At 39.1% G+C, this 13,780-nt stretch overlaps 1 protein-coding gene across 1 annotated transcript; it reads left to right on the forward strand.

Annotated features, from left to right (window-relative positions):
• The first annotated feature begins 7,805 nt into the window (after positions 1 to 7,805).
• LOC129775875 (NF-kappa-B inhibitor cactus-like) lies at positions 7,806 to 11,854 on the forward strand. The gene is made up of 4 exons (XM_055781049.1): positions 7,806 to 8,735; positions 8,956 to 9,308; positions 11,010 to 11,098; positions 11,174 to 11,854. The coding sequence occupies exons 1-4, from the start codon at positions 8,296 to 8,298 to the stop codon at positions 11,414 to 11,416; spliced, it is 1,125 nt and encodes a 374-aa protein (XP_055637024.1). The 5' UTR covers positions 7,806 to 8,295; the 3' UTR covers positions 11,417 to 11,854.
• The last annotated feature ends 1,926 nt before the right edge of the window (positions 11,855 to 13,780 follow it).

Genomic DNA, 13,780 nt, shown 5'->3' on the forward strand with positions numbered 1-13,780 from the left:
GTTTGATTGGCTGAAAAGAATTGCCCCTGTGCCCCCTGTGAATATAATGATACTTTTACATTTTATTCACAGGGGGTTTGAGGACATACTAGGCTCAAAATGTTGTGCCAACATTGGAATATTTGCAATATCTGCAAAATTACAGACCACTTTCTAAAACACTATAGCAAAACTGTTTTAAAAACCGATGCAAAAAAAATTATATAAAATTTCGTTCGTCTTTTCATCGAATCAACGAATTAACTTTTCACACAATTTATTGGAATTTTCAAAACTACAGTGCGTTCATCATTTATTGAATTATTAATCATCGAAGACGATGGAGCACTTTTTCATTCAAACAAAAATAACTTTGTATTGAAAGGTTCTACAGGAAAGTTCTTGGAATCCAATGAAAACTGGTTGATAAGGTTAATTTGATTTTTTGTTGACTTATGGCTTGACTTGGCTAAAAGTCCCGAAAAACCTTGAAATAACAGAAAGAGAATGGGTTTTTATTTGTTCCTATATTTTTATTCACCACACACATACACACACACACACACACCAAGATTCTTCGATTGTGTCTTCATCCTAGTGGAATACATGATTCTCTTCTACCAATGGAAATAAATCGATCGCTCTCAGTTCATATGGATGACTTTCAGAATACACATTTCAGGGAATAAATTCAGCCATATGAAAAACACGGATGTTTGACGCACTCAACCCTTTTTCAAAAAACACAGAATACTGAGTGGGCGGAAAGTTCAATAATTCTTGAAAATTTATCGTGTCCACGTGGATATTATCTAAACCCCTTCCTCTCCCACCGTGGACAACCGTGGACATTTCGTGACCCCTACCCCCCCTAAAGTTGTCCACGTGGTATGTAGACAGCCCCTTTTATTTATACATAATTTTTTATGTATAAATATTTACTTTTTTATTTATACATAATTGAACCCTGCCAGCCATGTCAAGTTGAATGCTCTGTTAGACATAAAAAACTTTTAGCTATCAGTTTGCCGCATAAAGATTGAGGACAGACATCGGTAACTTTTGATGACTTCAGGTCATCATGTGCGAAAGGGAAAGCACTGTTTCCCTCGTTATACGTGTAGGGGAATTCCAACTTCCGTCCATTGACAATTTACAGATGCCGATCCTCGAAGTCACATACGCCCAGCACACTGACTGACTCTATTGATTCTGCAGGTACACTCTTCAATAATGATAGCAAAAGCACTATTCAATAGTTTCATGTTATATCAAACAATACTATAATTTAATTGTTTCTGGACAGCACAAAAAGCTTTCATAAATGTTCCATGTGATATCCGATTCCAACGAAAATAGTATGCCACATACAAATGATTTCCGATTTTTTGCATCATACATCTGTTTGAAGGTTCATGAAATTACCTTTCATGCTGTCGAGCTAACGATTAGTAACCTACCGCAATGGGCCACATTATCAATAGTTCTGATTCTGAAGTATAAGTTTTCTTTGAACACACGAGACGAAATTTTCATGGATTGTTGCTAAATTATCGGAAACCTTAACTTGGAACAGGAAGCAATGCCCGAGGAGCATAAACCCTTGCCAAACTCCCGCAGGGAAAGGCCATTGAACAAATTATGATTGCCCGGCGCCTAGCCCGAAACCTCAAGAAGTCATTTATTTATTTATTTTCCAAATTACCCGTATGGGATTATACATTTCATCGCCCAAAACATCAACGTAGAAGATGGGGGAAAACGGAAATAACCGTGGGATATCCACTTGGATAGACCAGAAAGAAAGAAAACCCAATTAGGTCTGAAATTCCGATGGGCTTTTCTGCTGCAACCAGCTGCCGTCATGCCGTAGGTCGGTATAGATGTACTTTCCACTTTTCGACTTTGATTATGTTTGTCCATTGTTATATAATATGCGTACAAAATGTGATTCGATGTTTCGCAGAATAGTTTAACATATGCTTGGCCATAAGTAGAGCGCAAATCAGAAGAATTGTAGAATTTGATGCCACTAACTTCTGATTCATATTCTGGTCATGACCAAATCAAAAGATTCAGATACGGCGCATTTGAACGACTTATCAACGAGTAACTTCAAGCGCAGATGCACATCTACCTGAGAACACATTTCGTAATTCCTTTTTCCATTTCCCCCGTAACAACATTAACAAAGCCGAGTACGCCAGGAAGTGCGAAAACGGAAACAATTACGGAATCTCCACTTGGCGGGACCAAAGGGGAAAAACAATCATACTTGGAAATCCAAAGGACTTTTCGAGGGGCTAGCCATACGGGAAATCACTAAGGTGTGTAGTCGAGATAAACAAGTCTCAAAATTCATTGACAATGGCGCCATGAGATTCAGGATAGTCGAGGTCGAGTGAGTGAGTACGTACGTCTGTTCGCAGGTATCGCGTTATCAGCTAGGACTTTCCGGAAGAGCGGAAATACCACTCTTCGATGAAAAAGTGTGGCCCACAGATGGTGTAGGACCACGAACAGAAGGAAAATTTTGAGGAATCTTTCTGTCTCGCTTGCTCATCAGTATGTGTCTATTCGATATAGGTAGCAAAGGGGAAGTGGGGAATACAGGACGACAGTGTTTCCCAATTTGCCTCAGTTTGGCTGGGCACCGAAATTGAGGACAGGACAAAGGTTACATCCTGGAGAAAGTGCAGCAGAGGGTCATTCGAAGATTCGACTTCGGTGCGGGAACATAGAGTACATGTTCAGAAACTTCATAAAACTAAGTATTTAGTTGGAATACGAATTGTAGTTAAAGTGCAATCTCATCAGTTGACAATCAGTGATAAGTGATTATAGTACCAAACAGACTCTGCAAGTTCGTGGGCGATTTTTAGCAACATTAGTGAACGGAAAGGTAAGTTTAACAAATAATAACGATGTTTGATGTTTGCTTCAAAATTATCTGCGAAACACGTCTCATGTGGTGTACAAGAATGAAACTTAATTGATCCTTTTCTGTAGATTATGTGATTCCAAAGTGTTTTGGGGAAAAATACCACCACCTATCCGTAAACTTGTAATTGTTCCGCGTTAAATCGTACGAAATTACGATTTTCCAAAACTAGAAATATTACTCGCGCAAATTTTCTTGTCAATGAGAAGTTGCACAATGAAAGTATTCTTACTTCGATTTTATTCCCTTTTTAACTTGATGAAAACTCATTTTTGTCAATTATTTTTCAACTATTATTTGAATATTTGTTTTCTGTGAACGGTGTATTCGAAGAAAATAAACTAATCGAATTCTATTAAACAACCAAATACTTTCATCAGATTGTTGACATTTTTTGCATGATTTATTTAATTCAATCTCTTCTTTCTTTAAAAAACCATTCTCTTCACTCCAACCATTGTCTTTATAATTACCCGAAATTTTTTAATAAGACGAAGTTGCTGTCAATTTGGCACGCTCATCTTTTTAGTACAAAACTAATATTGTGGATCCATACCACTCCAACATATATCTATATTGAGCGTATGGACAGGACCCTAGATCAGCACAAAATTGAGTTGATCTGTTGACGACATTTTCTTCTTTCAAACATATTGTGGAACAGTCAACTTTGCGACTTTGCGACGTAATATTCCTGTCCAGCAACAAATGAAAAACTCAACGAATATGATCAAGACGTCATGAGAAACTACGAATGTGAAAACTTGTCTGTTCTGCCAATTGGCGTTGACGCCGGAATGGTGTCGACATCTGGATACGATATCAATTTGTATGAGGCCAACTATTCTCCATCAGATTAGTCGACCCTAAGGCAGTTTTATATTGCTAAAATTTGTATGAAATTTTTTTCTTGGCGTTATTTACCTACTAGAAGTACGTTGTTCTGACCCTAATTTAAACTATTTTTTATGAATTTTCAGATATTCTCATCAAAACTTACCATTATAATACAAAATTACCTTTAGACACAGTTTGTGTATGATATTTTTTCAGTACTTGCAAGCAAAAGTGATTTTCATTTACACAGAGTACTAATTTGGTTGGGTAAAAATAATTTTCATTCATAATTTTTATTTTAAAAGCGCGTTCATTTCTTCTGCAAACCCATATTGTCATGCCTACTCCCCCATTTCGTAATACGAAGCTCAATGCCGTCAACGCGGATACGTCATTTGACTTTTGAACAACTCAAATAGTAGACTAATATCAAAATTTCGGTTTCCGATGTGTCGAACTAGAATAAATCCAGACTGTTAATATAATTTCGGGAAAGCTGAGTCTTCTTTAGATAAAATATCGTAATCTCAGGAACACAAATTATTTAGTTTTAGAAGCATATAAATTTTCTCTTTTGTTTTTTGTGGATTACGAAAAATATACTGACTTGAAAAATTTTCAGCTTTCAAACGCTTTCAAATCCGACCGATTTTCGATCTTTTTATATCAAATGAAAGGAATTTTAAATAATTACTCCTAGAAAAAAAAAACAATTAGAATGCACCTTTAAATGAAGATTTGGAAATATTTTGTTTTTATGAAATTTTGAGGTTGCAAAAAGAGAGTTTTCCGGCTTCTTTGCCTTGACCGCTTTCATCAGGTTTTGGGCAATGGTTAGAGGACCGACTAGTAAAGGAACGTCCAATCGCACTTTCTTAATTTATAACTCACACTTTTTTCTATTGAGGCCTGCTTTGATGATGGACCAAAATTTCTCTCTAGTGCGAAGATCTAACCAAGATTTTTGTTTTGTAGATACAGTTTCCATTTTTTGTGGCTCAAAATTTCGCGATTGGCTCCGGAGTGTTTCTCTTTTACCTCTTCCTTTCTCTTCAGCCAATTTCAATTTCGATTGTGTATATTCACTACGCATACTGAAACATCGATTCTTCAATTTCGTTTCCGTTCTACCGTCGTTCCCTTTAAATTTGAAAACAGACGCTTTCACTTGACGATTGAAACTTTCCTATTCGTCATCATTTGAATGGGCTGTTTGTCACTTTCAGTGTGAAAGAACGATCAACGCTTTCAATTGAAAGTTTCTTAGAGGATCGATCTTTTACTCTCCGATTTCCAATTTTTTGGATCGATTCATTGGATCCTGAAAAATCGCGGAAATCGATCTTTCCGATCATTTTCGATTGTAAAATTTTTTTCGTAATTTGTGTTTCAGTGAACATTGATTTTAACCTTACCAAAAACCACCTGGCAAATTTCATAAACATTGGATCACTTTCAATGTTGTCAAATTAGTGGTCGTAAATATAGGAGAAGTAGTTTTGTAAATCCAAACAAGTGGTCACAAGTTATATTTACACCATCACATCCGCAAGGCTTACAGTGAAAATTGTGACGGGATTGAATGGTGAAATCAGGTCCAGCCGAAGCGATCTTTTCTAGAACTGGGATTGCTACCAAGATTTCGACTAAATGCCAGATGTACGACTCGGTTGAATTTTATGAGCTTATTGTTAGGATAAATATCAGTTGTGAATTTCTATTATCAATTTTCAATTAATTCATTCAATAAAGAGGGTATTCTAGTGTGTTTTTTCGAGCTCCAAAAAAATAAAAAAATTATATTTTTTACTATTTTTTCTATCATTATTTGTTTATCTTTCTTTTAACAATAAAACAAAAATTGAAAGGAAAAAAAATATTTATTAAATGCTGCAACATGGCGTCAGCCTAACGGAGCCGGGAGTTCAATATTTTGACAATGTTTGCTTACAACTATGTTAGTAATATGTAATATTTAATAGTAATATGTAATATATTGCAGTTTTCAATGCTCTGTACGTGTGCCCGACACGGGATGCAGCTGACAAAAAAAAAGTCTAAAACTCGATAAATAATGGGATTTTTGAAAAATCTGTATACCGTAGGGTATATACTTCAATGCCTAAACTTCAGAAATATGAAGAAAAAAAAATTGTTTTTGTGACCTTTGTGCTGAGAATCAAAATTTAAATGCCTTTGATGTTTGAATAGAATGCTTTTACCAAGTTAAGAAAATACAACACATATATAGAATAAGTAAATAGATTGAAAAAAAAGGCATTCGATTATTCAAAGTACTGATTTAATCAGTGAATCGATCTCTACGCAATTTAGAAAATCGATCTTTTGCTAAAGATCGCCCAATCCTAATTCTCCCACATCGTCACATTCATTGGTTTCATTGAATACGGTTCGATGTCAAACGAAATTTTCATTCGAAATACGATACTTTCATTCGATATAAGAATCTTTCTTTTTCAGTTGACGGTTTCATAATTTCCCTTCAGTGCGAAGAAATCAAATGAACGTCAAATGAAACGAGACTGTACGAAGGTGAAGTGATATTCTCTTGATTGAGCGTGACGAGAGAGTAGTACTATTTTCAGCCTGCATGAGTTTGTATGAAATTGAAAGACGATAGTTTCATTTTTAAGTGACGATGTGTCAATTGAAGTTTACTTTCATTTTGGCTCATTAGCATTTTCAGCTGTAATAGAGCCACATTTTATCGTGTAAATGTTTATCGTATCGATACATATTGTTAATGACACAATATCCCTTTTTCAGTGTTAGGCCGAGGACATAGTAAACCCGGTGCGGTGCGATGCGATGCGAAGCGAATCATTGGAGTTATGATTCACATACTGATCGCTTTAGATCGCGCGTTTTTTTATGTTTCATTGCAATACTTTCCTTAGTGACATTTGGTTACTTTTTCTGAACTGTCCTACATAATTTTATATAATTGTATCATATAATTTAAAAATTTTAAGTAATTGTATCTTCTTCCCTACATTCTAAAGAACGGAACTACGAACTGTGTATACGTGTAGTTTAAACGCGTCATCAAAAAACTAGAAATAAGTCCTTATTAGTAAATGCCTGAATTGGAAAGATGGACTGACGCTTAAGTTGGTTGAATACCATCCTGGCCTTCTTTGAATCTGCTGTGAAGTGTATCCTGCCGCTGCTATCGATTCGTGTGATTCCTAGCAGATTGACGATTCATCAGTGAAAGGAATTCGAACTTTCAGAGCGTCCAATTTTGATAAAACTATTTATTAGCATGCTACTAGCATAAAAACTAAAATTTCAAGTAATATTTCAGCCATTTTTACCCACCCACTGAAAAGATAGAATGTGTCTATTTTATTGATACTGTCTGAAATATATTATTACTAAAAGTATGACATAATTTTCTTACTTAATATTTAATGCGCAAATTGAAATGACTTTAACAAGACACTACTGCACAGATAGTATTTAAGTATCTGGAAATGTGTTCAAGTTATATTTATTGCGTTGAAATTTTCAACCACTGTGAGTGGCTCCCATTCAAGTCAGCTCTCAAGTAGTGCTCACCTGTTGATTATGCTCCATTTGCGCCGGTTGTGTTCAGAATCACCCGCCAAACGTCACGCGAACGTTACACATACATTTTGATAGCCTCAGCTCAGGGATGCTCGACTGTTCAGAAATTTGAAATTATTTCGAATGCATTGCTTTTTATGATTATTCAGCAATCTTTGCAATGATTTACAACCGATCTTCCTCTAAAATGAAACCCAATTTGTTCGTGAAATTCCCTTGAAATTTCCGTTAAAGTTTGATAACCGTTTCCAATAATTTCCTAAAGTTCTCAAAAAAAGTATTAGGAAACATAAAATACCTCAACACATCCTCACGGGTGCATCATCTCGAATTTCTGCCTCTCGCGGGAGAGTGTGCTCGCGCAAACACATGGTGCTTCTAGTTTCCCCACACTGCGCCATGGGGAAGCCATGCGGGAATTTACTGGCGAATGTAAACAGTCCGCTTCATATATACCTTCCGTGCGCGAGACTCTCGCAGCAACAGTTCAGTACGGTTCGGCACGCGAAACACATCGGATGTGATCTTCTCGCTATATCTATTTCGGGGGTGAAGTCTAGTTAAAGAAGTGCAACGTCCAGCGCTTTTCAAAGTGTCATATTTTGAGCATATTCAGATAAAAAAGTTTGAAGAAGAAAGTGTGCAACAACTATTGCATTCCATAAATCAAAGGAAGCAAAAAAAACACAATCCACTTGCGTCAGTGTTTCGCATACCAATCACAGACGATCGATCATTCAAAGTTGATCATTTTATTCCGACTTGGTTCGGATTCACGTGCGCGTGTGTGTGTTTGAGGCCAAGTTAGATGGGCCATAGAAACAAATCAAATTGAATACGGTACATTCTGCCAGTGAGACGTGCTTCGCTAGAACAAACGCAAAAAAAACATATCGCAAACCAAAGATCGAGGATCGCATAGATCTCTCGTAGCAAACGCAAAGAAAATGCATCCAGCCAAGGGAAGAACTGCTGCCGGAGGTTTGACCTGCCTTTCCCTTCCAGATAGACAAAAGCAACAGGATAAATTTGCTCTCGACAGTGGTACAGCCGATTCTGGGTTTCTCTCCGGTCAGAATCTGAGCTCGGATAGCTTTACCAGTACACCGGACGCACAGGAAGATTCGCTGCTGGGCAGACATTTTCTGCTCACGGGAATCCCACAGAAAGCGACCGCAAGCCTGCAACAGGAGGAAGATTCACAAACCTTCGATTCGGGGGTCGATCTTGACTCGAGTCTTCATCAGCAAATCAGCGGTACGATGCGTGTCGATAATATGGAGGAGCTGTGCAAAATCATGCTCCAGCTGCAAGTGAACCAACGGGCGGAACCAGTTCAGGCGAAAGCGTGGGAAAAACTCTTTCATCAAAACGAAGACGGTGATACGTAAGTATTTATTGCTTACTAGCGTGTATTCCCCCCCTTTGAGAATGATTAATCAGGAATAACCATCGTCACATGGTGCTTCCCAGCAACGATTATCCCTTATCAATCCGCATGCCCTACTTCCTGCTTGATAAGAGCGAAACTTGAGCGATAATCATTCATTAGACTCAGTGAACGCTCATTGATAGATTATGTTACTAATCCTGGCTCATCTCTCCAGATTTCTCCATCTAGCGATTATCCACGAGGCCACCGATGTTGTCAACAAGCTGATTTCCGCTGCCCTTCGGTCCTGGCTGGACATCCAGAATGATTTTGGACAAACACCGCTCCATTTGGCGGTCCTAACGGGGCAGGCTAAAATCGTTCGCGAACTGATCGTGGCCGGTGCCGTAACGGAAACTCGTGACGCCGAAGGAAACACCGCCCTGCATCTCGCCTGCCTACACGGGAAAACCGACTGCGCTCAGGCCTTGCTGACCCCACTGAGTGCCCTCGAGCTGCAGAAGTGCAAGAATTCCGCGGCAGCGGCAATTAAAATTCCGCAAAACCTCGAGCAGTGGAACTTTGACGGTAAGTGCCCATTCTTCTTTACCTCCTGATTCAACACTTCCCATTCAATTCGACCCGTCTGGAATTACCCCACCGCCCGCCAACAACAGCTGCCGCAGGGAAAACCAGAGACCAGATTCGAGGCCTTTGTGCGTCGCACGCGGCGTCTCTGTTCGCTGGCGCTGGGAAATAACATAATTTCGTATGACGATCGCGCCAATGATCTCATCCAAGCAAGAGTCACTCGGTTCCGCTGTTGTTCTTCAAATGAATGAATGAAAACATGACTTCTTATGGTAAAATTCCGAGCTTCGGCGAGGTAAAAATAGAAAACTGCTCGGAGGAAAATACCAAAACTTGGGCCGCCCTCTCCTCACGAAAATCCCAGTTGACGAAAAACAAAATTTCCGTTCCCCCTTTCTCGCTCGCTATTGCGAAAATTCCGAACGAAACACCAGCGGAAAATAACCTGCATTCGGACTTTCCACACCAAAATATGCTCTAAAATTAGAGTTTTCCTCTCGCTAATTTTAAGCGTTGAAGTTTTTCTTCTATTTCTCACCCGTCTACATTTAATTTGGTAACAGCGACAGCCACCGCCGCCGCCAAGCTGCCTCCAGTATTTCCCCCGCCTCGTAACAAAACAAAAGCAAAGTCATGTAAATCGCTCGCTTCAAGAGTCGGTAAAACCACACAGTTACGATGGGAAAATCCAAATTGAAGGAATCTGAGGAGACCCCGAAAGCGTTCGTCGCTTTCTTTCACCCGGTTGCCCAAAATAGCTACCCCTAGCTACGGCAAGAGGGGATTCAGCGGGGGTCTTCTCCACCTCGTGGCCTCGTCATACCACGATGTGTAACAACTTCCCCGACCTCGGTTCACTTTAAGCCCGGCATCGATTTCAATTATGTGTCCACACACAGAGTCGCGTCTCTCTCGCTCTCAGCAAAAACCGCGAACATTACCCCTCTTGCTGGCACTCACAATCCCCAGGTCCCCTCGCGAGTTCGCGCGATAGCTTTGGGTTTTCCCCAATGTCGTGCTCTCTTTTGTTTTCCCGTGCACACCTGTTCTTCCCCTCCCCCCGTCCCGTCCGACCGAAGCGTAGACGCGGTTCACGCCGTTGCTTCCCGTCATCAACAGCTGCCTGCCGCAATTCCAAGCGTCATGTGTTCCACCAACAACACACGCGATACGTATTCAAATAGCATTTACTATTTTTGTTTTGATTGCCTCGTTGAAACCGTTACCACACAACCGGTCTCCCCCCCTAGACCGACCCCAACTCATATCTCAGCGGTAATGTTAACAAGAATAACAGGGGCGCGCTTCGAAAAATGCTCACATTGTCCGCTCACAGCGTAAAGTGGTTTAGTTCATGGCAACAACTTCTAAAGAATTTCTATCGGTTCCACTTCCTGATTGTTTGCCTTTTGAACTTTGAATATTTTATCTTCCGATAGTGGAAAACTTAATCCCAACGCGTCCCGCGATCAGTCAGGAAAAACCAGTTTTTGAACACGAAAAAAACCCCGATTGCAATCTGCGGGAATTTTTATCGCTTTCGCTCTTCTTTCTTCTCCAGCGTTTGAAATTGTGTGCAATGCGCTTAAAGGCAGCCAAGCCGGGCGATAACAGCTCTCCTTTGTATTACTATATCCCCTATATCACAAACAGTTAATGCGACGATTACTTAATATGCGTGTTTTGTTTCGATTGCAGGCAAGCGATGCATCCATCTGGCAGCTGAAAACTCCAATTTAGAAATCCTCCGCTATCTAGTAAACGCCGGTGCGGACGTTAATTCACGGGTAAGTTGTGATAACTTTAAAACTGAAAATTTTCAAAATACTAATCAACCGTTTCCACCCCTCCTCAAACAACAGGAAGGAAAATCCGGCTACACCGTGCTGCATTACGCGATCGAGACTGGCAACGAACAGATCGCGGCCTATCTGCTCACCGAATGTCCCCGCATTGGACTGGAACAGATCACCTACGGAGGCCTGACCGCGTACCAGTTGGCCACCCTGTTGAACCACAGCAGTATTCAGCACAAGCTGAGGAGTCGAGGTGCGGAACCGCTGACGCCACCCGAGAGTGACTACGAAGAGATGGATAGCGAATAAGTGCGAGATGATGTGCGCTGCGTTGTGCAAACAACTAGCTTCCAGAAATAAATTCATCATCCCGATACGATATTCGTAATCTCATGGTGTATATGGGCGTGGTTAGAGATCATCATCATCATCATTGGACTGCTGGTGGTGACGACAGGGTATATGTATGCGGTACGTTATAGTACGGGAATGTGGGCGCGAGAGTGCGTGTGTAAACTTGCTGTTGACTAGTTTCTAAGAGTCAGACTTTCCCATCCTATAGAAAAACATGGAAAGTGATGTTAGGTTAATTTTATTTTCAAGTAATTGTGTTGTGTTCAGTTATAGCCGCATAATCAACACTTATTTATGAATGTACTAGACAAATCTGTCACTAGCTTAGCTTAGGAAATCATAATAACACTGCATAACATTGTAAGTTAATAAATTTAGAAAATGTGAAACCAATGCTGTATGCGATCGTTTTTTTCCTCAAATGCCTGTTTATGAAAACACATAGGAAAGAAATAAGGTCCCCTATTTGTCCTGATTTTGCAGAACATGTCCTGATTTTGAGATGCTTTTGTGGCGTCCTGATTTATTTTTAATATTCTAGCATTTGTCCTGATTTTTTTAAAAGAAATTCAAGTTTGTTGACGATAATAACATATTGGGGTACAAATTAGAAAACGAAAAATTTGCCAGATCGCGAAAATTTGTCCAATTTTAAGCGCTTATTGCTAAGTCATTTGCTGATGGATGAGATATTCGCGTCAATTCTGATTAGTCAATTGACAGAAGCAATTTGTGCTCATTCGATAATAATACGGGACTGTGCATTGAATTATGCGTTTGGTTTGATTTTATGTTGCGATAAATCCCACTTTTTAGTTGGTCCAATTTGCGCCTCCCCAATTCTCATCTCATTCTCCTTCGGCATCTTTTATCGGGCACCAAGCAACGACTAATCACCATCCTTCTGACATCATCGTTGGATTGTACCACTGGTGAAGTGAACAAACTATACCCAGCAATCAAACTAAACGCTCCTTTTCAGAGCCATCAAATTATTATCAAAGAGTCTAATAATGTAATTTTTCCAACATATCCGGAATCAGTATGCAATAATAGCTCAACGTAATCCTACGTCATGTGCGGTCGTTTTTGGTATATAACCCTCCTTTAACTAAACGTTGGTGACTAAAATCTTGCAAGCGTAGAGAGTGACAGTTGCATCTTTCACGAGATCCAACTACTTTCATCCAGTGTTTTCGTTTCACCGGGTTGTTTTGTGTTTCGTTTCGATATTCCGAGTTGATTTTTAAATCTCTAAACGGAAGTGTCATTTTACCGACGAATTGCACCAGAAGAACCTTTTTCTCACATAAAGCCGAAAAAATTATGAGACTAAGTGCTGAATATGTGGTTTATAAGTGTTGGTGGACAATAGCGGTATGTGCCTATTGTCTTTCTGTTCAAATAGAAGTTTAGAATCCACAATGAACAATTACAGGTAAATCTGATTTGGAAAATGATATTCAATCACCGAAACATTGCAAGAATATTGCGTTGGAATCCACATCCAAATCCATGCAAAATTATGTGGTGCAAAAATCACATCGATCAGAAGATCTGGGCTGCCGAAGGAACTCTTGTTCAATGAATAGATTTAAGTATTTGTGTGCCATACAAATGAAACACAAATTTGTTTCTACGATGGTATGACACCGCTCCCTCCTCTGGAATGGAGAGATATCCCATAAAAATATTACAAGAAATATTACACGTATTTCAACCAAAAATATTCCAACCAAACATGACAATTGAAAATTATCGGAAAACTCTGAAGGAAAATGGAAAAAATCGGAAAACTAAATTCCCATATGTTCTAAAATTACATAGTGACAAGTGCTGTTAGTCCATAAGATATTTGCGCTAGCGAAATTGATCTTTGTTCGAAACTGGAAATGGATTTTTTAATGTGATGAAATGCACTCCTATACCTTCTTCTATCTATACCAATAAAAAGTATCGTCGAATATGTTGATAAGAGCAGAACTCGAGGAAGGAGTTGTCCGATTTAGGGCTGTTTTTTTTTTAATTTAATTTATTTTCAACTGGCTCAGCAACGTTAAGCATCAATGAGCCGAGTTTATGTATAGGGAAAAGCCTCTGTGAGTAGAACTATGCAAATGTTCTTTCTCATAAAGGCATAAAAACCCTATGATTTTTTCAAGAAATAGAACAATATAAATAATTAAACAACAATTCATTATGAAATATTATTTAAGACTTCTTCTTGAGGATTTTTTATAGAGAAAACCACCTCCTTGAAGATTGCGAGCAATTGCGTGCATCTGAGTATTTTTGAGTTCTGAGGAAAATAGTTGAAGA

Source organism: Toxorhynchites rutilus, chromosome 3 (assembly GCF_029784135.1).
Source record: "Toxorhynchites rutilus septentrionalis strain SRP chromosome 3, ASM2978413v1, whole genome shotgun sequence".
Classification (NCBI taxonomy): Eukaryota; Metazoa; Arthropoda; class Insecta; order Diptera; family Culicidae; genus Toxorhynchites; species Toxorhynchites rutilus.